This window comes from Balaenoptera borealis (assembly GCF_965194805.1).
Source record: "Balaenoptera borealis genome assembly, chromosome: 16".
In the NCBI taxonomy this organism is placed as follows: domain Eukaryota; kingdom Metazoa; phylum Chordata; class Mammalia; order Artiodactyla; family Balaenopteridae; genus Balaenoptera; species Balaenoptera borealis.
Genome location: NC_138872.1, coordinates 59,586,890 through 59,613,417, shown reverse-complemented (window position 1 = coordinate 59,613,417; position 26,528 = coordinate 59,586,890). Strand labels below are relative to the sequence as shown.

General features: G+C 43.5%; 1 protein-coding gene across 3 annotated transcripts in view; it reads left to right on the top strand.

Annotated features, from left to right (window-relative positions):
- Positions 1 to 26,528, top strand: part of LOC309613205 (uncharacterized protein) — a 179,109-nt gene that overhangs the window by 7,730 nt on the left and 144,851 nt on the right. For all 3 annotated transcript variants that reach the window (XM_082359761.1, XM_082359759.1, XM_082359760.1), the window contains exons 2-4: positions 19,062 to 19,115; positions 20,581 to 20,741; positions 25,448 to 25,518. In XM_082359761.1, the coding sequence (XP_082215887.1) occupies positions 19,100 to 19,115; positions 20,581 to 20,741; positions 25,448 to 25,518 (248 nt within the window). In that variant the 5' untranslated portion in view covers positions 19,062 to 19,099. The remainder of the gene's footprint in view (positions 1 to 19,061; positions 19,116 to 20,580; positions 20,742 to 25,447; positions 25,519 to 26,528) is intronic.

The following is a 26,528-nucleotide window of genomic DNA, read 5'->3' as shown; positions in this document are numbered from 1 at the left end:
GCCCATTTGGTTTTAATCAGTTTATATCATGTCCTCAGTCTATGTCATTCTTTCAAAGGTTGAGCCCTGCCCCCTTCCCTCCTGTTTCACTTCCAGCGAGTTCTATACATTAACAAGGGTATTTTCTCTCTTCTATCTTGTAACATACAATGGTGGCATATAACATGCAACACCCTGAATCTTGCTTTTTTTTTTTCTTTAACAAAATATTACGGATCTGGCCCATTTTTGTCCATAGTACATACAACTCCACTGTGTGGATATACATGTCCTTTGTGTAATTCACCCGACCTCGTACAAAGGACATGGTCTCCAGTCTTTGGCTATCACAGGCAATAATGCTGTGAAAGATCTTGTGGATTTGTAAGCATATAGGATAGTGGGTCCCTGGAGAAAGAACCAGGCACGGCTTTTCTTGACATAAAAGGAGCCATTTTTGGCCTAAGCCATTTTGTGATCTAAGCCTGGCCACAAGGCTTGCCCTTGAACAAGTCTCAGTAATTAATCATCCTACGGGAAGTGAAGAAATGCAGGAACAAAGGAAAAGCAGTCAAGAAACAATAGTTCAGCAATAAAACTGAATCCTAGTTCTTCCTCAAGGGATGTAGGTAACAATCTGATACAGTGTTTGATTTCTGTAGGAACTAAGGCCCCCACCCAGGTGGTGGATGGAATGATGATGTTGACCCTCCTGATTTCAATCAGCTAAAGCTGGACTCTTGTCGACCAATTCTATGCTGAATTTTCCTCTGCTCAAGCCCCTTCATGAATATGCATGTACCCTTAGTTTAAAATTTCTCCAGTTTTGTTCTTGGGGAGACACTGCTTTGAGAAAGATCGCTGGTGTTCTCCTCACTTGATAAAGTAATAAATCCTTCTCCTGATCTTTGGCTTTAGGTGTGTCTCTTGGCCTGATGCCCACCAAGAGGCGAACCCAGTTTTCGGGTAACAGATTTACCGTTTTCCCCACAAGCAAGTACAGTTGTAGGATAATGTGGTGGGGAGGTGGCCCCTGAAGAGGTCCACGCATGAGTCTCTGGAGCCTGTGAATATGTCATAGCCCAAGGCCAGAAGGACTTTGCAGATGGGATTAAGTTTATAGACCTTAACACAGGAAGATTCTCCTGGGTTATCTGGGTGGTTTCAATGTGGTAAACTCAATGTGAATAATGGCCCCCAAATACATTCACATTCTGATCTCCCAAACTTGTGAATGTTACCTTATATGGCAAAGGGACTTTGCACATGTGATTAAGGTAAAAACCTTGAGTTGGGGGATTCTCCTGGATTATCCAGGTGGACCCACTGTCATCACAGTGGTCCTTAAAAGAGGGAAGCAGGAGAAGTCAGAATCAGAGGAGCAGGTGTGCCAGAACTGAAGCAGAGATTGGAGTGATGCACTTTAAGATGGAGGAAAGGGCCATAAGCCACGGAGTGTAGGAAGCCTCCAGAAGCTGGTAAAGGCAAGGAAATGGCTTCTCTCCACTCAGAGCCTCCATAAGGTATCAGCCCGGCCAACACCTTGATTTTTTTAGTCCAGTGAGATCCTTGTCAAACGCCTGACCCCCAGAACAGTAAGAGAATAAATGTGTGTGGTTGTAAGTCACTAAGTTTCTTGTAATTTATTATCACAGCAGCCATAGGAAACAAATACTCCCAATCTATCACATGAGCCCTTAAAAGCAGAGAACTTTCTCTGGCTGGAAGCAGAAGGATGTAATGGAAGGAAATATTCAAAGCATGTGAGGGGCCACGAGAAAGGCCTGAGAAGGAATGTGGGCAACCTCTGGGAGCAAAGCCAGGCTCCCAGCTAGAAACGGAGACCTTAGTCCTAAGATCACAAGGAACCGGGCTCTGTCAACAGCCTGAATGAGATTGGAAGCAGATTCATCCAATGAAATAAAATTCATATTTTATGGCAAGACCAGAAAATTCAAACATAAAAATTCTTCTCTGCCCTTTGGCCTCCTCTCTCCCCGCAGTGCATTGTGTGTCTGCATCCGTGTTTCAACCAAACCTCCCCATCAGCAGCAACACCTGCTCAGCCATAAAGAACAACATGCTCCCAGCATCACCAAGACAACTCCTTAAAAGATGACATTCCTTCTTGAGCTTGTGAGGGGTCACATGACCCACCCCAGTGATGCTTAGATCTGGATTATGTAAACTGTCAATAACATGTCATTTGATGTACAGCCCTCTGTCTCAAAAAAAAAAAAAAATTATATAACTGTGCCTTGACTTCTAACGGGCAGAACAATTTTCAGAGCTTTCTGAGACGCTCTTCCTGGGTTATAATCCTCAAATTTGGCTTGAATAAAATTGTCCATTTCTTTCTTAGATCAACGATTAATTTTTCATCGACAATCCCTAGAGCCTCCAGAAAGGAACACAGCCCTTGGCGGATTACGTAAATAGCACGTGGAAGCACACAGTGGAGTAGTACGCAGCTGCAGAATAGAACAAGTCAGATCTGTGATCTTTTATTAAAGAAAAAATAGGCACAGTGTCGCATATTTTAGGGCACCATTGTATGTTAAAAGACAAGACAGAAGGAAGAGAGAAAATACGAGGGTTTTCTTTTCAACGTGTAAAATTCCCTGGAAGGAAGGATCCACCAGGAACAAGTAACAGTTTGATCTCAGCCTGTGAGGTTTGAAGCAGCTGAGCCATTGCTGCACCTGGACTTCTGACCTCCAGGACTTTGAGATCATAAATGGGTGTTTTCGGCCATTCGAGTGGTGGTAATGTGTGTTATAGCAGTAGTAAAAAACTAGGTAAATTCCTAAAAAAAAAAATGTTTTCTAAAAGTGGGTCCAAAGTAAGTGCATTTAAATTTTAGCAGCTGCTAAATTTCCTCCTCAAAGTTTGTGCTGATTTCTGCCCTGATGTTAGTGCATGGAATGCTTGTTTCTCCACAGTGCAGCCAGAAGACCATTTGTTACAGTGCTTTATATTTGTCTATCTGGTGGATGAATAGGATATCACATGGTAGATTTTAAAGAGTTTTATTGAGGTATAATTGACATACAGCAAACCACACATATTTAAAGAATACAATGTGATACATTTTGACAGGTTTATACTGGTAAAACCATGATCACAATCAAGGTAGGGAAAATACTCATGACTCGCAAAAGTTTGCGCATTCTTTGTTATGTAAATTCCCCATTCCATGCAACTAGTGATCTGTTTTCCAAATTTTCAGTTTCTAGAATTTTATATAGGGACTTTCCCGGTGGTCCAATGGCTAAGACTCCACGCTCTCAATGCAGGGGGACCTGGGTTCAGTCCCTGGTCAGGGAACTAGATCCCACGTGCCGCAGCTAAGAGCCGTCACAGTCAAATAAATAAGTATTAAAAAAAAAAAAAACTTCAAAAGACAAGAATTTATATAAATGGAGACATACAGCATGTACTCCCTGCCCCTGCCCCGGCTTCTTTCAGAATAATAATAATAATTTTTTTCTTTAAAATAAATTTATTTATTTATTTTTGGCTGTGTTGGGTCTTCGCAGCTGTGCGCTGGCTTTCTCTAGTTGCGGCGAGCCGGGGCTACTCTTCGTTGTGGTGCGCAGGCTTCTCATTGCGGTGGCTTCTCTTGTTGTGGAGCATGGGCTCTAGGCACGTGGGCTTCAGTAGTTGTGGCACGTGGGCTCAGTAGTTGTGGCTCACAGGCTTTAGAGCACAGGCTCAGTAGTTGTGGCGCACAGGCTTAGTTGCTCTGCAGCATGTGGGATCTTCCCGGACCAGGGATCAAATGCATGTCCTCTGCATTGGCAGGCGGATTCTTTTTTTTTTTTTTTTAAAGATTTATTTGATTGATTGATTGATTGATTGCTATGTTGGGTCTTCGTTTCTGTGCGCGGGCTTTCTCTAGTTGTGGTGAGCGGGGGCCACTCTTCATCGCGGTGCGTGGGCCTCTCACTATCGTGGCCTCTCTTGTTGCAGAGCACAGGCTCCAGACGCGCAGGCTCTGTAGTTGTGGCTCACGGGCCCAGTTGCTCCGCGGCATGTGGGATCTTCCCAGACCAGGGCTCGAACCCGTGTTCCCTGCACTGGCAGGCAGATTCTCAACCACTGCGCCACCAGGGAAGCCCAGCAGGCGGATTCTTAACCACTGCACCACCAGGGGAGTCCCTCAGAATAATTATTTTGAGGTTCATCTATGTTGTTTTATGTACCAATAGTTTGTTTCTCCGGAGTTCTCTGGCAGTCCGGTGATTAGGACATCATGCTTCCTCTGCAGGAGGCGCAGGTTCGATCTCTGGTCAGGGAGCTAAGATCCCACGTGTCACGTGGCCAAGAAAAAAAAGTTTGTTTCTCTTTATGGCTGAATAGTGTTTCATTGTATGGATGTACTAAATACGTTTATCCATTCACCTATTGATGGACATTCGGGTTGTTTCCAGTTTTGAGCTTTACAAACAAAGCTGTTATGAATATTCGTGTCCAAGTCTTTGCATGGACATGTGCTTTCTTTACTCTTGGTTAAATATCTCAGAATGGAGTGGCTGGGTCAAATGGCAGGTGTATGTTTGACTTTTGAAGAAACTCACTTGGTAGCTTTATTTTGTATTTCTTTTATGCCTGAGGTTGAGCCTCTTTTAGTTTGATGAAAATCTATTTATGCACTGTTTTCTGTGAACAGGATGCTCATATACTTTGTCCATTTATTAAATAATCTGTCTCTCCAGCTATGTGTGATGCTATTTTCATCATGTGATAATTCCCATGTGTACTGGGTTCCTTTCTGGCCTCTCTCTTTTCCACTTGAACATAATATGGAGCCAGAAGACACTTAAGCAGTAATTTACAACCTCTTCATTTTGCCAATGAATAAATGAGTCCAGAGATATCAAGTGACTTTTCTAAGATCACACAGCTAATTGAAAAAGTAAAGAGATGAGCTAGCACTCCCCTCCAACCGTGGCGTTTCCAGTCTCACTAACAGCTAACATGGAGCAGACTTTATTTCAAAGACAAAAGATATGGCAAAAAATAGAAGTCATACAGGTCTGCTTTCAGATCACAATGGAATTAAACTCTAAATCAATATCAGAAAGACAGCTAGAAAAATCCTTAAATACTTGGAGATTGAAACACACTTCTAAATAACACATGAGTCAAAAAAGAAATCTCAAGAGAAAATTTTAAGTATTTTGAACTAAATGAAAATGCAGCTTATCAAAATGTGTGGGGTTCAATAAAAGCAGTGCTTACAGGGGAATTTATAGCACTGAATGCATATATCAGAAAAGAAGAAATATCTAGAATCAATAGGCTTCTGCCTGAGAAAACTAGAAAGAAGAGCAAATCAAAGAAAGCAGAAGAAAAGAAATGATAAAAACTCGAGCAGAAACCAATGAAGTTGGAACAGGAAACCAGAGAGAATCAGCAAAACCAAAAGCTAGTTCTTTGAAAAGATAAGTAAAATTGACAAGCCTCTAGCCAGGCTAACTAAGAAAGAAAGAGAAAGGACACAAATTGCTGATAGCAGAAATGAGGGATGAGACATCTCTACACATCCCATGGACTTTAAAAGGATAGTAAAGGAATATAAACAACTCTATGCCCATAAATTTGATAACCTAGATGAAATGGACCAGTTCCTTGAAAGACACAATCTGCCAAAACTCACCCATGACGGAATAGACAATCTGAACAGAACTATATCTGTTAAAGAAATTGAGTCAATAATTAATAACCTTCCAACACAGAAATTACTAGGCCCAGTGGGTTCACTGATGAATTCTACCAAGCATTTAAAGAATACATTATACCAATTTTCTACACTCTCCTTCAGAAGATAGAAGCAGAGGGAATAATCCCCTAATTCTAGGAGGCCAGAATTACCCTACTATGAAAACCAGACAAAGACACTACAAGAAATGAAAATTACAGATCAATATCTTTTATCAACATAGATGCAAAAAACCTTAACAAAATATTAGCAAATCAAATCCAATAATGTATAAAAAGAATTGTGCACCATGACCAAGCAGGATTTATCTCAACTATGCAAGATTGGTTCAACGTTTGAAAATCAATTAATATAATTTATTACATCAACTGGCTAAAGAAGAAAAATCACAAGATAATATCAATAGATGCAGAAAAAGCATTTGACAAAATCTTACACGCATTCATGACAAAAACTCTCAGTAAACCCTGAGGAACAGAGGGGAACTTCCTCAAAATGATAAAGATGATCTACAAAAATCTACAGTTTATGTCATACTTGATGGTGAGAAACTAGAAGCTTTCCCCCTGAGATCAGGTACAAGACAAGAACATCTCTTTTCACTACTCCTTTTCAGCATAATACTGGCAGTCCTAGCTAATGCAAAAATATAGGGAAAGGATATATAAAGTATATAGACTGGGAAGGAAGAAATAAAACTGCCTTTCTTTGCAGATGACATGATCATCTATATAGAAAATCTGAAAGTATCAACCAAAAAAATCCTGAAATTATTAAGCTATTATAGCAAGGTTGCAGAATGCAAGATTAATATACAATAGCCAATTGCTTTCCTATCTACTAGCAATGAACCTGTGGAACTTGAAATTAAAAACAATACCATTTACATTAGCACTCCAAAAATGAAATACCTAGGTATAAATCCAACAAAATATGTACAAGATCTACATGAGGAAAACTACAAAACTCTGAAAGAAATCAAAGAACTAAATAAATGGAGAGAGATTGCTTGTTCATAGATAGGATGACGCATTATTGTCAAGATGTCAGTTCTTCCCAATTTGATCTATAGTTTCAATGCAATCTCAATAAAAATCCCAGGAAGTTATTTTGTCGATATCAACAAACTGATTCTAAAGTTTATGAGGAGAGGCAAAAGACCCAGAATAGCCAATACAATATTGGAGGAGAAAAGCAAAGCTAGAGGGCTGACACAACCTGACTTCAAGACTTAGTATAAAGCTACAGAATTTGAGAGTGTGGTATTGGTGAAAATATAGACAAATAGATCAATGGAACAGAATAGAGAGCCCAGATATAGACCTACATAAATATAGTCAACTGATCTTTGACAAAGGTGCAAAAGCAGCACAATGGAGCCAAGATAGCCTTTTCAACAAATGGTGCTGAAACAACTGGACATCCACATGTGAAAAAAAAAAAATCTAGACACAGGACTTACACCCTTCACAAAAATTAACTCAAAATGGATTGCAGGGAATTCCCTGGCAGTCCAGTGGTTAGGACTCTGTGCTTTCACTGCTGAGGACGCAGGTTCAATCCCTGGTTGGGGAACTGAGATCCTGCAAGCCATGCAGCACGGCCAAAAAAAAATTAAAAAATGGATTGCAGACCGAAATGTAAAACACAATTATAAAACTCCTAAGGGACTTCCCTGGTGGTCCAGTAACTAAGATTCCACTCTCCCGGTGCAGGGGCCAGGGTTTGATCCCTGGTCAGGGAACTAGATCCCTCATACTGCAACAAAGATCCTGCACTCTGCAATGAAGATTCCTCGTGCCTCAACTAAGACCTGACACAGCCAAATAAGTAAGTAAATAAATATTTTAAAAGACAAAAAACAAACAAACAAACAAACAACAAACCTCCTAGAAGATAACACAGCAGAAAATCTAGAGGACCTGGGATTTAATGATGACTTTTAAAATATGACACCAAAAGCATAATTCATGAAAGAATAAATTGATAAGCTGGAATTGATGAAAATTTAAAATGTCTGCCATGCAAAAGACACTGTCAAGAGAATGAAAAGATAAGCCACAGATTGGAAGAAAACATTTGCAAAAGATACATCTGATCAAGGACTATTATCCAAAGTACCCAAAGAACTCTTAAAACTCAACAACAAGAAAACACACCAACCAATTAAGGTATGGGCCAACAATATCACTGATGAACACAGATGCAAAAATCCTAAACAAAATACTAGCAAGCAGAATCCAACAGCACATTAAAAGGATCATACACCATGATCAAAGTGGGGTTTATCCCAGGAATGCAAGGATTCTTCAATATATGCAAATCAATCAATGTGATACACCATATTAACAAATTGAAGGAGAAAAACCATATGGTCTTCTCAAGAGATGCAGAAAAACCTTTTGACAAAATTCAACACCCATTTATGATAAAAAACCCTCCAGAAAGTAGGCATAGAGGGAACTTACCTCAACATAATAAAGGCCATATATGACAAACCCACAGCCAACATCGTTCTCAATGGTGAAGAACTGAAACCATTTCCACTAAGATCAGGAACAAGACAAGGTTGTTTACTCTCACCACTATTATTCAACATAGTTTTGGAAGTTTTAGCCACAGCAATCAGAGAAGAAAAAGAAATAAAAAGAATACAAATCAGAAAAGAAGAAGTAAAGCTGTCCCTGTTTGCAGATGACATGATACTATACATAGAGAATCCTACAGATGCTACCAGAAAACTACTAGGGCTAATCAATGAATTTGGTAAAGTAGCAGGATACAAAATTAATGCAGAGATATCTCTTGCATTCCTATACACTAATGATGAAAAATCTGAAAGAGAAATTAAGGAAACACTCCCATTTACCATTGCAACAAAAAGAATAAAATACCTAGGAATAAACCTACCTAAGGAGACAAAAAACCTGTATGCAGAAAACTGTAAGACACTGATGAAAGAAATTAAAGATGATACAAACAGATGGAGAGATATACCATGTTCTTGGATTGGAAGAATCAACATTGTGAAAATGACTATACTACCCAAAGCAACCTACAGATTCAATGCAATCCCTATCAAACTACCAATGGCATTTTTCACAGAAATAGAACAAAAAATTTCACAATTTATGTGGAAACACAAAAGACCCCGAATAGCCAAAGCAATCTTGAGAGAGAAAAATGAAGCTGGAGAAATCAGGCTCCTGGACTTCAGACTATACTACAAAGCTACAGTAATCAAGACAGTACGGTACTGGCACAAAAACAGAAATATAGATCAATGGAATAGGATAGAAAGCCCAGAGATAAACCCACGCACATATGGTCACCTTATTTTTGATAAAGGAGGCAAGAATATACAATGGAGGTAAAACAGCCTCTTCAATAAGTGGTACTGGGAAAACTGGACAGCTACATGCAAAAGAATGAAATTAGAACACTCCCTAACACCATACACAAAAATAAACTCAAAATGGATTAAAGACCTAAACGTAAGGCCAGACACTGTAAAACTCTTAGAGGAAAACATAGGCAGAACACTCTATGACATAAATCACAGCAAGATTCTTTTTGACCCACCTCCTAGAGAAATGGAAATAAAAACAAAAAGAAACAAATGGAACCTAATGAAACTTAAAAGCTTTTGCACAGCAAAGGAACCATACACAAGACTAAAAGACAACCTTCAGAATGGGAGAAAATATTTGCAAATGAAGCAACTGACAAAGGATTAACCTCCAAAATTTACAAGCAGCTCATGCAAGTCAATATCAAAAAAAAAAAAAACAAACAAACAACCCAATCCAAAAATGGGCAGAAGACCTAAATAGACATTTCTCCAAAGAAGATATACAGATTGCCAACAAACACATGAAAGGATGCTCAACATCACTAATCATTAGAGAAATGCAAATCAAAACTACAGTGAGGTATCACCTCACACCAGTCAGGATGGCCATCATCAAAAAATCTACAAACAATAAATGCTGGAGAGGGTGTACAGAAAAGGGAACCCTCTTGCACTGTTGGTGGGAATGTAGATTGATACAGCCACTATGGAGAACAGTATGGAGGTTCCTTAAAAAACTAAAAATAGAACTCCCATATGACCCAGCAATCCCACTCCTGGGCATATACCCTGAGAAAACCATAATTCAAAGAGAGTCATGTACCACAGTGTTCATTGCAGCACTATTTACAGTAGCCAGGACATGGAAGCAACCTAAGTGTCCATCGACAGATGAATGGATAAAGAAGATGTGGCACATATATACAATGGAATAGTACTCAGTCATAAAAAGGTCTGAGTTATTTGTAGTGAGGTGGATGGACCTAGAGTCTGTCATACAGAATGAAGTAAGTCAGAAAGAGAAAAACAAATATCATATGCTAACACATATATATGGAATCTAAAAAAAAAAAAAAAATTGGTTCGGAGAACCTAGGGGCACGACAGGAATAAAGACGCAGACATAGAGAATGGACTTGAGGACACTGGGAGGGGGAAGGGTAAGCTGAGACGAAGTGAGAGAGTGGCATGGACTTATAAATACTACCAAATGTAAAATAGATAGCTAGTGGGAAGCAGCCGCATAGCAAAGGGAGATCAGCTCCGTTCTTTGTGATCACCTAGAGGGGTGGGGTAGGGAGGGTGGGAGGGGAGACACAAGAGGGAGGAGATATGGAGATATATGTATATACATAGCTGATTCACTTTGTTATAAAGCAGAAACTAACACACCACTGTAAAGCAATTATACTCCAATAAAGATGTTAAAAAAAAAAAAAATGTTTGGGCCAAAAACCTTAACAGACACTTCCCCAAGGAAGGTACACAGATGGCAAATAAGCATATGGAAAGATGATCCACATCATATGTCATCAGGGAAATGAAAGCTAAAGCAAAAATGAATACCACCACATACTTATGTAAATGGCTGGGCTCTGAAACTGACAACATCAAATGCTGGTGAGGATGTAGAACAACAGGAATTCTCATACATCTTTGACAGGAAAGCAAAATGGTAAGACTACTTTGGTTTTTGTCTTTTGTGGCCGAGTCGCACAGCTTGCGGGATCTCAGTTCCCTGACCAGGGATTGAACCCAGGCCACGGCACTGAAAACCCAGAATTCTAAGCACTAGGCCACCAGCCAACTCCTGGTACAGTTACTTTAGAATAGGGTTTAGTGGTTTCTTGCAAAACTAATTATACTCTCACCATATGATCCGGCAATAGTGCTCCTTAGTATTTACCCAAATGAATTGAAAACTTATGTCCACACAAAAATCTCCACATGGATGTTTATAGCAGCTTTATCCACAACTGTCAAAATTTAGAAGCAACCAAGATGTCCCTCCGTAGGCGAAATAAACTGTGGTACATCCAGACAATGAAATATTATTCAGCTCTAAAGAGAAATGAGCTATCAAGCCATGAAAAGACATGGAGGAACTCTAAATGCATATTGCTACGTGAAAGACATCAATATGAGAAGGCTATGTACTGTGTGATTCCAATTATATGGCATTCTGGAAAAGGCAAAACTACAGAGGCAGTAAAAAGATCAGTGGTTGCCAGGGACTTGGGGAGGGAGGGATTCAGAGGCTGATTACAGAGGATTTTTAGGGCAGTGAAAATACTCTGTATGATACTATAACGGTGGATCTATGTCGTCATACATATCTCCAAACCCACAGAATGTACAACACCAAGGGTGAACCCTAAGGTAAACTCTGGACTTGGAATGATGATGATGTGTCAGTGTAGGTTCATCAGTGGTAACAAATGTACAATACCATTCTGATGGGGGATGCTGACCATGGGGAAGGCTGTGCGTGCACGAGAGCAGGGGGTATTTGGGAAATCTCTATGCCTTCCTGTCAATTTTGCCGTGAACCTAAAACTGCTCTGAAGAATAAGGTCTCACAAAATATGGCTGTAAGGACAAAATCTTCTGTGAAATCCTTTACCCACGTAAGAAGAGCTCACTGCGCCCCCTACTGGTCAGGTCTTCTCTGCCATGGGGTATCTCTCGCGGCAGCTCTGCAAAATCATGCGTCTTTTGATGGTTTAAAAAGAAGTCTTCTTATTTTTGGTAACTCTGACTTGGGTGTGATGGACCTTAGTTTATCCTCTGCCTTATTTCAGAACTGGAAGCTCAGTCTCCAGTTGTCTGCCAACCCAATCCTGCAAATTCTTTCAAGGAGGAAGCAGGACCTAGTTTTCGTGGGAGGATGAAGAAAGAGGTGGGAAGGCTTGTCTAGGAGGATCTGATTGTGAATCAAGTCCTCGAGTCCCAGAGCTTCATCCTATCCGGGCATCAGATTTTTGTCCAGTAATGACAGACATGGGGAACGGAGGCCAGAGATACCCGGAGCCCTACCCCAGTCAAGTCCGGTAGACTGGGTGATGGCAAATCCCGCTGGTCATCAGAAAGGCCTGGGGGGCGGCTCCCCCACTGTGGTTCTGATTTTCCAGGCCTAGACTGTGATGTCGCTGTATTAACTGGGAAACACCACATGGAAGGTTGCACGGTTTTCTTTCAGATTCCTGACTGTGAAAGGAGAAGGAATCCAGACTTCCAGGCAGAGACCAGAGTCTCCTGGGGGAAGAGATGGAGGAAGTGATAACCACTGAGCAAAGCTGCCCAAGTCAAAAGAATAGGGACTCTGGAGCAACACTGGGTTTAAAATCCTCACAAGCTGTGTGACTTTGGGCAAGTGACTTAACCTCTCTGTGTCTCTTCTTCCTTGTCTGTACAACGGGCTGCTGCTAGTTCAACCTTGCAGGTTGTTGTTGGTAGGGGCGGGCGGGCGGGGAGGTTTGACTGAATGAGTTAATATTCAGTGAGTGCTTTGCCCTGTACCTGTACAGTTTAAAAAATAATAATAATAAATAAATAAATAAATAAATTTATTTATTTATTTATTTTTGGCTGTGTTGGGTCTTCGTTGCTGTGCACGGGCTTTCTCTAGTTGCGGCAAGCAGGGGCTACTCTTTGTTGTGGTGCGCGGGCTTCTCATTGCGGTGGCTTCTCTTGTTGCGGAGCACGGGCTCTAGGTGCGAGGGCTTCAGTAGCTGTGCCTCAAAGGTTCTAGAGTGCAGGCTCAGTAGTTGTGGTACATGGGCTTAGTTGCTCCGCGGCATGTGGGATCTTCCCGTACCAGGGCTCGAACCTGTGTCTCTTGCATTGGCAGACGGATTCTTAACCACTGTGCCACCAGGGAAGCCCCCAGTTTTTTTTTTCATTGAGATATATTTGACATGTGACATTATGTGAGTTTAAGGCCTCCAACATATTAGTTTGATACATTTATATTGCAATACAATTGCCATCGTAGCATTAGCTAACACCTCTCTTGCATCATATAATTATCATTTCTTCTAGTGTTGGGAAAAATTCAGTCTAGTTTCTTAGCAAGTTCAATGTTTACAATACCATTTTGTTGTCTATAATCACTGTACTGTGTATTAAGTCTCCAGGACTTATTTCTTTCCTAGTTGCAAGTATACAGTTTTCTAGTAACATTACTATCTATTCTTTGAAGTCCCGGGGAAATCTCTCCTTTGTAAATTGCTCCCAGTGACTCCCCACACAATAACCATTCCTTTCTAACCAGAGCTCTCCTTGGTACATTTCTTGCTTTTTTGCACGTGCATCTCATTTCCCTTCAAGAATTTTAGCTCCTCCAGGCCAGCCCTGTCAGATGTAGTTTTCTGCTTTTCCTCACAGCATTTAGTAGCCCCCCAGAACACATCGTGGGCCCCCAGGCAGCTGTAAGCTGAAGGGCCGTTTGAATCTTCAGCCCTATGGGGGTTTCTGCACTCAGCCAGTGAAGATGTTTGAGCTGGAGGACCGGAAGGTGAAATTACTGGTTTCAAAATATAAAAGAAAATGGCCCAAGTCTAAAAGCGTAATTAGGGAATTCCCCAGTGGTCCAGTGGTTAGGACTCAGTGCTTTCAATGCCAAGGGCCCAGGTTCAATCCCTGGTCAGGGAACTAAGATCCCACAAGCCACGTGGCATGGCCAAAAAAAAAAAAAAAAAAGACAAGCATAATTAATTATTTCCATAAGACATGATGTGTCAACCAGTCAAGTGGGTCTTAATTTAACTTTAACAAAATTACATTTAACTGTTAATTGAGGGATGAACGAACAAACAAATGTGGCTTATCCATTCGATGACACAATATTCACCTATAAAAAGGAATGAAATACTGACACACACTACAGCACGACTGAACCTTGAAAGCATGGTCTCACAGAAAGAAGCCAGACACGACAGGCCACATACTGAATGATTCCATTTCTATGAAATGACCCGAAGAGGTAAATCCATGGAGACAGAAAGCAGAGCAGTGGTGACCAGGTACTGGGGTGACAGGAATGAGGAATGACTGCTTATGGGGGGGTGGGATTATCTCTTGTGGTGATGAAAATGTTCTAAAATTGGTTCTGCTGTTGGTTGCACAAGTCTGTGAAGATACTAAAAACCATTGAATTGTGTACTTTAAATAGGAGAACTGTGTGATATATTATCTCAGTAAAGTGGTTTATAAGAAAGCACACTTATTGTGGGAAGCAGGTGCATAAGAGGAGGGGCTGGTCCACGAGGCCTGCAGGGGCTGAAGGAGGTGGTGGCTGAGGAACTTGGCTGTCTGGAGCCTAAACATCAAAGGGTGCAGGTAGATGTGGGGCTTGGGATCACGTGTGAGAGGACTCCCGGCCTCCCAGAGGACTTGCGCCCCTTCTCTGCTGGTGGTCCTAATGTATGCAGGAGGGAGGCCTTGGGCCTGAAGGATTGAAACACCCCTCAGCTGCTGAGAGCCGTTTCCGAGGCTGGGCTGGCCCTTCTCTTTGCTTTGCCCACCATGAGTGCTGGGAAAGACAAGCCCAAAATCAGACCTCAGAACTCGACAGTGGTGATGGTTGCACAGTGTTGTGAATGTAGTCAGTGCCACCAAATTGCCACTTTAAAATGGTTAAAATGGTAAATTTTATGTTATATCTATGAGACCACACACACAAAAAGGCAAACCATGCTCTGTTGCCTTCTGCCCTGAGAGCTTCATTTCCAAGGCTTGAAGAGGCAAACCTTTTTGTTGCCCCCTAGACTGAAAAGGGATTTTTCCCCCTCACTGGTCAGAAGCCCCCTCCCTCCCTCCTCGTGCTAGGAACTCTATTGGAGGCTTCTGAATGGCTGGGTCTTTGCCCTGGAAGCCACCTCCTCCCCTTCCCGTCCCCAACTCCTGTGCTGGGAGTGTGAACTGAAGCTGAGCCCTCCGCTTTGGGAAAGAAGCTTCCTTTCTGGGCTGCTCGGAGCCGCTCTGGAGAGGGAGACTGGCTGTGTGGGGCTCCCTCGGGCCAGCGGCAGTGCCAGCGCCCATGGGTCTCCTTGGTCTGGTCCTGCTCTGGGTGCTGACGGCAGCGACTTCAGGGAGTAAGTAAAGCTGCTGCAACCCTATTCCTTCCGGCGTGGAAGAGCGGCAGCCCAGATGCACTTGGGACAGCGTTTTTATAGCCAAATGTATGTTTACCTGGCTTTCTGCTGCCTCCCTTGGTTTTGCCTTTCATGGGGAAAAGGAGGGAGAGAGAGATTACAGGTGGATCCCTCATCTCTCACTCCCAACTTTCCCCAACATCCTCTGGAAACTGAGACCAGATCTGAAATCCTGAGTGAGGAAAAGCTGACTTCCAGACTCCCTGAGCCTGGGTGCAGGGATGCTTAGCTGTCTGCAGGGATACTAATACTCCGATGCAGGGTAGCAATGTGCAATGAACTTTATTTTTATTTATTTATTTTTTAAATGTTCCATTTTCTTCCCCTTTAACTTATCTTTTTTTTTTAAATTTAATTAATTAATTTATTTATTTATTTTTGGCTGTGTTGGGTCTTCGTTTCTGTGCGAGGGCTTTCTCTAGTTGCGGCGAGCGGGGGCCACTGTTCATCGCGCTGCGCAGGCCTCTCACTATCGCGGCCTCTCTTGTTACGGAGCACAGGCTCCAGACGCGCAGGCTCAGTAGCTGTGGCGCACGGGCCCAGTTGCTCCGCGGCATGTGGGATCTTCCCAGACCAGGGATCGAACCCGTGTCCCCTGCACTGGCAGGCAGATTCTCATCCACTGCGCCACCAGGGAAGTCCTGGAATGAACTTTAATTTGTTGTCTATTTGCTGCAGGAAGGTACAGGACAGTGCTATCCATTAAAAATACAGTGCAAGCCAATATGTAATTTTAAATTTTCAAGCAGCCATATTTAAAACGTGTAAAAAAAAACCAAGGGAAATTAATTTAATAGTTATTGTACTTAACCCAATATATCTAAAATATCATTAGAAAATGTAATTGATATAAAAAGTATTAACAAGATATATTTCCTGTTCCTTGAAACCCAGTGTGTACTTTATACTTAGAACATATTTCAATTTGGATGCCAAATTTTCATTGCAAATACTTGATCTCTTCTTAGATTTCTTAAAATTTCAAGTTGAAAAAGTACTTTTGTATACTAAGTTGTTGCAAACATACTTAAAAGTTTTCCAATAACTGACTTGAGCGCAGTTTTTAATTTAAATTTAATTAAAGGTTTCTTCATAACACCAGCCACATTTCACATGCGGCTGGTGGCTACTGTCCCAGACGGTGCAGGTCCCATCACAGCTGTTTTACTCACTGTATTTTCACCTATTTGCCTCTCACACAGCTGGTGTTTAGTGAATCTTGTGCTGGCTGGATACATAAATGAACGGGGATCCCAACTGACATCTGAGGAAGCTGAAATGAGACTTGATTTCATTTCTGGGCTGTAGAGATGACATCAGTTTCAATCCATTTCAGATCTCTCCCTAGAAGTGATGGAAAGATTTATTACCTCCCAGCACTCACTGTTTTCCCCTCCTTGGTTGATTTATTTAGTAGGATCATCGAATGGTCTTTGTTTTTCTGGAACCTTTTTTAAACTTTAGATATGTCTTTTTAAGTGCTTGAGAAATGGAAGGGAAACAGACTTGGTTCAAGCAGAATGCTCTCAGAACACACTTTACTCCTGGGAGCTCGTGGTGGACCTGGGCTTGCAGGCATCATTACCCTCGGCATAGCAGGGCGGAGAAGCAGATGTAGAGGTTATCGGCGGAGCAAAGAAGCCAGAATGCTGGGTCTGTGCACAACTGGGAGTTTAAAGATTATGCACACACATGTTCAATCTGGCACCCAGGGTCCAAGTGATCAGAGTTGAAAGAGAGTTGAAAGGGAGACTGATTGACTTAAATGTCTTTGAAATGTGATTTTATCCATTGATATTCTACTTTAATGCAAAGAGCATTTTGTTGGATGAGCCAAAACATTCAGGGGTAAAAAAAAAAAACCCTGCCAAATACCCTAACATGTTCTATTATTTCAAAGGGTTTTAATGGAATGGTATAAAATGCACTTTCCCCCCATTCTGGGAAAGCGTATTTTTCTTAAGGGATTAAACAGGCTGGCGTGTGTAATGATTACCAGTTGAGGCACAGTGGGGTGGTTTTGAGGATAGAAATGGTATTATTCGAAAGTCATTGTATGAAAATGCCTGCAGATGGACCCCTGGCTAAGGCTGCTCTGGAAGGGTATGGATGATGTCCAGGAAATGCCCAGGTGTGTGGTTGGAAGGAAGGACAAACGAGGAGTGACAGTAGGTGGAAATGGGGAGGCTTTCAGGTGAGGTTGGGACGGGCAGATGGAGAGATGCTGACCCTTTCCAGGCAGGTGGTCTGAGCAGCCGCTGCAGGGTGTCCTCGGCAGCATGAGGAGGTCCCTGGCCGTTCTGTTCATACTCTGGTTGTTCTGCAGCTTAGATGGTGGCTAAATGAGGTATTACGAGATCTGCTGGGGAACCAAACTAGATAACCATCCTTTACTGCTGTATCCTCTCGGTCTTGCCTTTGTTGGTTCACCTGTTCCTTTATTCACTCACTCACTTATTCCTTCATGATAATGTAGTGGTTAAGGCTGTGGACTCAGGGTGCCTGGGTTGAAACCCTGGCTCCCCTCCTAACTGTGTGCTCTCAGTCTCTGTGCCTCAGTGTCTTTATCTGTAAAATGGGAATAATAACTGCCCTTACCTCAGGGGATTCTCAGGAGATTGAAGGCGTTTAATGTATAAATTGCTTGGAACGGTGCTTGGCACACGGTAACTGCTGTGCAAGTGTTAGTTGTATTCATTCATTTAATCATTCCCGTCTGTCCTGGGGATCAGGAGCTGGGGGATACAATTTTGACAAAGGTGACCAAGATAATGAAATCATTAAAGTTTCACAAGCCTTATGAAGAGAATAGGATGCTAAGATAGACTACCAGGTCTGTATCAGAGATAGACACTGACAGGTGAGGACAGAGAGAGATGTTTTATTGATTGATTGATTGACTGATTTGGCTGTGCTGTGTCTTAGTTGCGGCATGTGGGATCTTTAGTTGTGGCATACGGGATTTAGTTCCCTGACCAGGGATTGAACCCGGGCCCCCTGCATTGGGAGCTCAGGTCTTAGCCACTGGACCACCAGGAGAGTCACCAGGGAGAGATGTTTATGCTGAGGCCTGAAGGAGCCTAGGATGTGAGAGCAGGTGGAAGAGTGTTGAGGCCAGAGGGAACAGCATGTGCAAAGGCCTTGAGATGGAGAAGGACCAGCATGGCTGGAGGTCAGGAGTGGGGGTGAGATGTGGCCAGAGGCGGGCAGACAGAGGCCAGCTCTCATGGGAAGGATTTTATTATGAGTGCATATGGGTTGGGGTGGGGTGGGGGGAGACTTAGGGGCTGTTAAGCAGGGAGTGATGTGATTGGATTTAGACTTTTAAAACATGACTAACTGTGGGGGATGAACCGTGGACATGGGGGATAATTAGGAGGCTGTTGCAGTTGTCTAGGTGAGAGAAGATGTGGCTTTGCCTAGAGTGATGGTGATGGAGATGGAGAGACAGAAGGATGGAGGGAGGGAGGAATGAATAGAGGGGGGGATGGATGGGTAGATGGAGGGAGGGAGGGAGACCTGATGGAATTGGCAGCACTTGCTGACACATGGGACTTGGGGTGATGATAAGGGAAAAGAGGGGAAGCACACACGACTCCCAGGTACCAGCTCCAGCAATGGGGTGACGGTGGTGCCAGTGCCCAAGATGGGGAAGAGCAGGGTGGGGACGGGGCAGGGAGTGACTCCCAGCCCCATGAGAGAGAGGAGAGGTGGAATGATCTCTTTTTGTCCCCTTGGCCCCCAGACCCTTAAATGTCCTCTTTCAAGAGCAGGTCAGCAGCCCATGGGGTGGGGCTGTCGCCTGCCTCCTCCTGGCCTTGCCCTGGTTCCATCTGACTTGTGATTTCAGAAATTCCAGACTCGCTGGTGGAGCAGGCGGCCTCCTGCATGACTTCATGCTCAGGTGAGCAAGTTTCTCCGGAGACCTTATCACACTTCTGGTGACCCTGAACCTGAGACAGGGCGGGGGAGGCGAAGCTGACCACTGCCAGGTGTGATTAGGGACAACCCCAGAGGGCCTTGGCCACCTTCCCAGGGAGGCCATTTGGGAGGAGCAAGACACGTTCTGCAAAGGCCACCAAGTCCCCAGCATTTAGAGAAGCAAATAGCACCCTCAGGTTACAATGGCCTTAAGCCATCCCAGCCCTGAGGCCCCTGGGCTTTTTCCTCATACCTTGTGGTCTCCAGGTGGAGTAAAAGACTTTAGCCAAGTGATTCTATTTGCATCTTGGGGTGGAGTAGATTAGAGAAACTTGGGGCAAATTGTTTGGAAAGAAGCATTTTGGGAATGTGAGATGTGGTTATATTTGAGCACAAAGAAATTAACATGAATGTGTTAATTCAATTCCAGGCTCAGGAAAAGGGTGAGGAGTCATAATTAATAATTTAATAGTATTTTGCAATTGGTCCGCTGGTCTAAGTAGAAGGTTCAAGAATCATAGACTCTGATAAACCATAATGGAAAAGAATATATAAAAATATCTATATGTGTATAACCGAGTCACTTTGCTGTACAGCAGAGATTGGCACATTGTAAATCAACTAGACTTCAATTAAAAAAATAAATAAAAAAGAAAGAAAGAAAGAAAGAATGACAGACTCTGCTCCCTAGATCTGATCTTCCCCAGAGCACCTACTTCACCTCCCCACTACCTCCAATACCTCCAGACTGGCCAGCCCTACAGTTCTGTTTTCTGTAAAGATCAGGATAATCTCTCCAACCCACCTCCTGCCCCCACTGATATCCACCAAGGCAGTAGGTGAGGAATCAGACTGCCAAGGTTTGGATCTCTGCTGTGCAACCTTGGGTAAGTTAGTTAACCTCTCTGAGCCTTGGTTTCCAACTCTGTAAAATGGAGAAAATAAGAGTGCCCACCTCAAAGTTGTTATGAGGCTTCCATAAGTTAATATAAAATAGATCAGTGGTCCTCAACAAGGATGATTGTATCTCCCAGGGACATTTTGCAAATTCTGGAGACATTTTTGCTTGTCACAACTGGGGTGTGCTACTGGCATCTAGTGGGTGGAGGCTGGAGATACTGCTAAACATCCTACAGTGCACAACAGAATTATATGGCCCAAAATATTAATACTGCCAAGGCTGAAAAACTCTGATGTGTATAAAGCTCTTAGAAGAGGGCCTAGAACACTGGGTAACATTTATTAAGCACTTATTGTTATTATCTTTATTTTCTCCTTCACTCTCTTGGGGTCTGCAGCCACCCAGCCTTCCCCTGAGCTGGGAGCAGGCAGCTCATAGACCAAAGGAGAGAGGGAGGTGGCAGTAAGGATGGCTAAGTAGTCCACGTGGAGTTGAGTCTCAAAAGGTTTTGGATTGTCAAGGTGACACTGCGTCCTCTGCCCTCCAGGTTCAGCTGATCCCCACCTCCCCCTGGGCACCAGATATACCTATCACTTTTCCACCAACACCAGCACCAGCCTGCAGGGGGCCCAGGAGGAGGGGAGTGGCCTTGGTCTCCAAGGCTTGGTCACCCTTGATGTGCTTGGTCCCTGCCAGATGGCTTTACGGGTGAGTATCTTTGGGTAACCAGGAGGTCATGTTGACATGGGGGAGGGCCAAGGGGAAGCCACAGCCCCTGAAATTTCCCATTTGTCTGATAAATGGAGAGGAGCTTTCTGAGGAATCTCAAATTCAGCGAGTGAGGGCTCTAGAGTAACATGGGAACAGGGTGCCATTTTGGTTGTAGGAGGTACCATGGTAGGTCCAGTGGGGGGAGGAGTGGGGGTTAAAGAAGGAGTGAAGGGTATTTCTTGGAGTAAGTAGAGCCACAGGATGGGGACAAGCTGTGTCCTTGGGAGGACTGAGGGTCACAACTGGGGAAGCTGCAAGTCCCAGGGGTGAGCAAAGTCAAAGCAAGTTAAGGTCTTGTAGACAAAGGAGCAGACTAGGGTGGTCACGGAAGACCTGGTTGGGGCCTCCAGGGCTGCCCTGGGTTCCTTCGTACAGGCACACCTCGGAGATATTACAGGTTCGGTTCCAGGCTGCTGAAATGAAGCAAATATTGAAATAAAGGAAGTTACACAAATTTTTTGGTTTCCCAGTGCATATCAAAGTTATGTTCACACAATACTGTAGTCTGTTAAGTATGCAATAGCATGATGTCTAAAGAAAGAACATGCCTTAAATAAAAAGTATTTTATTGCTAAAAAATGCTAATTATCATCTGAGCCTTCAGTGAGTTGTACTATCTAATAGTAACATTAAAGATCACTTACACAGCTCATGCTAACAAATAAAATAATAATGAAAAAGTTTGAAATATTTTAAAAATTACTAAAATGTGACACAGTGACAAAATGAGCAAATGTTCTTGGAAAAATTGTGTTGATAGATTTGCTTGATGCAACCTTCAGTTTGTACAATAAAAAACGCAATATCTGGGAAGCACGATAAAACGAGGTATGCCTGTACTGGGCAGTGGTGGTGTTAGTACTGGCTTCAGTCAAGGTGGAATTATGAGCTAGATTCTCTTGGTGGTTGTAGGTTTCTTTCTCATCAAGATTTTCCTGAAGCTCCTCCATGTTCTTGCAAGTGGAAATGCCTGCCCATGCTTCTCTCTCCCCTTTCTGATGACTCTCATGTGTTTCCTGGACAAACCCTCCCACCCTGCCTAAATGGTCTCTTAGTTTTCACTAAAGTCTTATGTCCTATTTGGGAAGCGTTTTTGAACTGGCTGGAGCACTTGCTGACAAGAGTTTCTCAAAACTGCTTTGGGGGATTCCCTGGCTGTCCAGTGGTTAGCACTTGGCGCTTTCATTGCCAGGGCTGGTTGGGGAACTAAGATCCTGCAAGCCAGGCGGAGCGCGGCAAACAAACAAACAAAAAACAAAACCCAAACTCTTATGTTTCATGTAGACCTCCGGATGGAGTCTTTTATGGGGTGGCTCTGAGCTGCCTCTGAATTCTTAAACTATCCAAAATGTTAGTCCTGGTCAGAGCTGCCACTTTACTAGTCTTTGCTGTCCTTTAATGTCTATCAAAACACTTGTAGGTGTTTTTTCTGCAGGGCTAGTTTTCACAAGGCAAATTGTGTACTGCGGTTTTATTTGCTTGTTTGCTTTGTTTTTAGCATTAAAAAAATTGATAATGTCAAATGTTGGCAAGGGTAGAAAGAATTGGCTCATTTCAAAGATTTGTGGCACAGGGACTTCCCTGGCGGTCCAGTGGTTAGGACTCCGCGCTTCCACTGCAGGGAGCGCGGATCCAATCCCTGGTCGGGGTATTAAGATCCCACAAGCCACGTGGCGCAGCCAAAACAAAAACCAAAAAAAACTATTTGTGGCATAAATGGAAAATTTACAGCCACTCAGGAAGCAATCAATTAAATATATTTTTGAGGGAAACGGGTGAAAATAAGTATTGAGAACAATGAATTTCACTGATTAAACACTCCTCTGTAGCCACCCCCAGATCAAGAGACCCCCATAACCGCCCTCATTCTCTCTTCCAGTCACTTCTGCCAAAGGCTCTCCTGAGTTCTAGCACGAGTTCTAGCACCATAGATTAGTTTTGCCTGTCTTTGAACTTCTCTTTAAATATTTATTTATTTATTTAGGCTGCGGCCGGGTCTTAATTGCGGCATGCGGGCTTCTTTGTTGCGGCATGTGGACTCTTAGTTGCAGCATGCAGACTTCTTAGTTGTGGCACGTGTGATCCAGTTCCCCGACCAGGGATCGAACCCGGGCCCCCTGCATTGGGAGCTCAGAGTCCTACTCACTGGACCACCAGGCAAGTCCCTGAACTTCTCTTTAATGGAATCATACAGGATGTTCTCTTTTGTGCCTGGCTTCTTTTTATTTTGATTAAAAAAATTTTTTTTTTATTGTGGTAAAATGTACATAACATAAAATTTACCATTTTAACCATTTCAAGTGTATGATTCAGTAGCAATAAGTACATTCCTAATGTTGTGTAACCATCACCACTCTCCATATCCAGAACATGTCATCATCCTAAACAGAAGCACTGTACCCCTTAAACACTAACTCCCCTTTTCTCCTTCTCACAGTCCCTGGTAACCTCTATTCTACTTTCTGTCCCTATGAATTTGCCGATTCCAGGTGTCTCATGTAACTGCAGTCACTTATCACAAACAACTCACGATCAACCTGTGACCTTTTGTGTCTGGCTTCTTTCACCTTTTATAAGGTCTTTAAGGTTCATCCACATTGTAGCATGTAGCAGAACTTCATTACCCCCCCCTTTTTTTAAAAATATGATACTTTCCATCTTTGTTTTTTTTTAATATTTATTTATTATTTTGGCTGCACCGGGTCTTTGTTGTGGCATGTGGGCTTCTTCGTTGTGGCATGTGAACTCTTAGTTGCAGCACGCATGTGGGATCCAGTTCCCCGACCAAGGATCGAACCTGGGCCCCCTGCATTGGGAGTGTGGAGTCTTACCCACTGGACCACCAGGGAAGTCCCCCCCACCTTTGTTTTTTAAATATGTTGGTGTTGTAATGTATTTTAATTCAATGTGTATATTTTTATTTTTATTTAAAAAAATTTTTTGGCCACGCCACACGGCATATAGAATCTTAGTTCCCCGACCAGGGATCGAACCCGTGCCCCTGCATTGGGAGCATGGAGTCTTAACCACTGGACTGCCAGAGAAGTCCCCAGAACTTCATTCCCTTTTAAAAAATTAGTTTTTATTTTTTTGTTGTAAAAACGCTATAAAGTTTACTTTTTTGTTTTCATATTTATTTATTTATGTATTTATGTATTTATCTGGTTGTGTTGGGTCTTAGATGTGGCAGGCAAGCTCCTTAGTTGTGGCTCACAGGCTCCTTATTTGCAGCTCTCCGACTTCTTAGTTGCAGCACATGGGATCCTTAGTTGTGGCAGGTGAGCTCCTTAGTTGCGGCTTGAGGGCTCCTTAGCTGTGACTTGCTGTCTCCTTAGTTGCGGCATGTGGGCTCCTTAGTTGCGGCATGCGAACTCTTAGTAGCGGCATGCATGTGGGATCTAGTTCCTGGATCAGGGATTGAACCCGGGCCCCCTGCATTGGGATCGTGGAGTCTTAACCACTGCACCACCAGGGAAATCCCAGTTTACCCTTTTAAAGTGTGCAGTTCAGTAGGTTTTTTAAAAAAAATCTCTCTCCTGTCTCTACTTAACTTTTAAAACATATGCTTTAAAAATACGGTTATCATGGATAGCTTTCAAGCAAGTTGTCAGACATAAGTGGTATTGGTAATGTGGCCGAGGGGTTCATTGTCCAGGACCACATCTCAATGTCAAGTGGAACTGTATTTCACCCTAAGATTTCAAGCCTGGGTTACTGGGGAGGTGACAGACCCTCTGTCGGGGGAGGGGAGCTGGTGTTGAGGAGACAGGGGAATTAGGTTTTAGACAAGGTGAATGAGGACTAGTTACTTTGAAAAAGTGAAATCACGGGGCAGTGAAACCATGTGATACTATAACGGTGGATACGTGTCATCATACATTTGTCCAAACCCATAGAATGTACAACACCAAGGAACCCATATGTATACTACAGAATCTGGGTGATAATGACGTGTCAGTGTAAGTTCATCAGTTGTAACAAATGTCCCATGCTGGTGGGGATGTTGATAATGGGGAGGCTGTACATATATGGGGGCAGGGAGTATACAGGAAATCTCTGTACCTTCCCCGCAATATTGCTATGAACCTAAAACTGCTCTAAAAATACTCTAATTTAAAAAAAAATGAAACCAGTCAGGTTAGGGATGCAGGCTTTAGGGGTGATTTTATTCATCTTTAGAGAGCCCATCTTTTGCAATAAGTACACACACACACACTCACCCCCCCAAACACACACGCGCAACCATGGTGGTATTGGGACATCCAAGTCTTTTATTCAAGATGACAAAGCTTTTTTTTTGGTTTGCTTTGCAATCCTAACTTAGTTTTGTTTATACCGTGGAGCCATATGAATCTCTCACTCAAACTTCCAGGGCCTTTTGGGGCAAAACGAGAAGCTAATGAGAACTTTCTGTACATTGAGTGGGGAGCAGAGGTGCCTGGCTATTTAAATTATTTATCCCTAGAGATATTCAGCATCTACCACCCCGACACTAGACTCTTCCGCTCAAGGGATGGATCTCTCTGCCTAACGCTCCACATGGATCATGCTGGGTCCCAGAACTGCTTTAGGTGGTGCGGGTGCTGGTGCGGTCCTGGAATTCCCCAGGAGAGGTCACCAGCTCTCCGTGCTTTCCGCTTCAGCTCCAACACTTCCAGGTGACATCCATCCTGGGGTCCAAGGTGGAAGTTCTGAAGGAGTCAGAGAGTTTGAGGTAAGACGCTGGGCCTCGCTCCCGGTGGGGCTGGATATGTGAGCCCTGCGCCCTCTTCCAACGGCCGCCGGGCACTGGGTGCACCAAATTATATTGGAAGAACCCGATTCGGGTGACCCCGCTGCAGCAGAAAGAGGCCGTCTCGGACTGAAGTTCAAAGAGGGTTCCACCTTTGCTTTGACCATGTAAACACCCAGACCAGACCATTGATGAGAACCACTGGGAGCTGTCGTGATGTGGGAGCCTTGAATGACTCCACATGGCCTCAGGCGGCCTTCCCTTATCTGGTGGAAGGAACTCGCCCCATATTTTCCAGGCTGTCACGCCCAGCATGTCCAGATTTTGTGTCTGCCCAGCACCCTCTGGCCTTCATCCTTAAGAACATTCTGGAAGACACTGGGCACCCATTGAGGTCTGCCCTTCTCCTTCCCCACCCCCGCTAAGATGGGGGTTTTCCTGGAGGCCCATAGCTTCTCCCTTCCCAAGCCAAGCTCCCCTCTGTGTCTCAGCCAAGCCTGGAACTCTCCCTCGGCTGTGTTTCCCAGGGATCCTGACAGCGGCTTCAGTGGCCTCAAAGCTCAGTCCAGCCACCAGCTTGAGGACAAGCCCATCTCCACAGATTCCTCTTCCTTTTTTATTGCAAATTCATTTGTTGAAAAAATAAAGCCTTTGTGTGGGCAAAGGGGGATGGGGGGTGCTGCTGAGGGGGCAGATGGAGCCCTCCTGAAAAGCTCAGGGTGGCCTTCTCCAAGGGGACAGCCTGGGCTATTGTCCCTCGGCGCCTCATCAGACATGCGAGTGGGCAGGGCTGTCAGCTCCTGAGAGACCAGACTGACACTAGCTATTCTGGAAGGGGTGGGCGCTATTAGCATTTCTCTAGCCTGAGGCCTGAGGCCCTGGGGGCTGCCTCCAGTGGGGGTAGGCTTGGGGGCCCCAGACTCCACTGGGAGCTGGAGAGGGGGCGATGATCTCCCCCGGGAGGTTCAATAGGGCCACTTTTATCCCTCAAG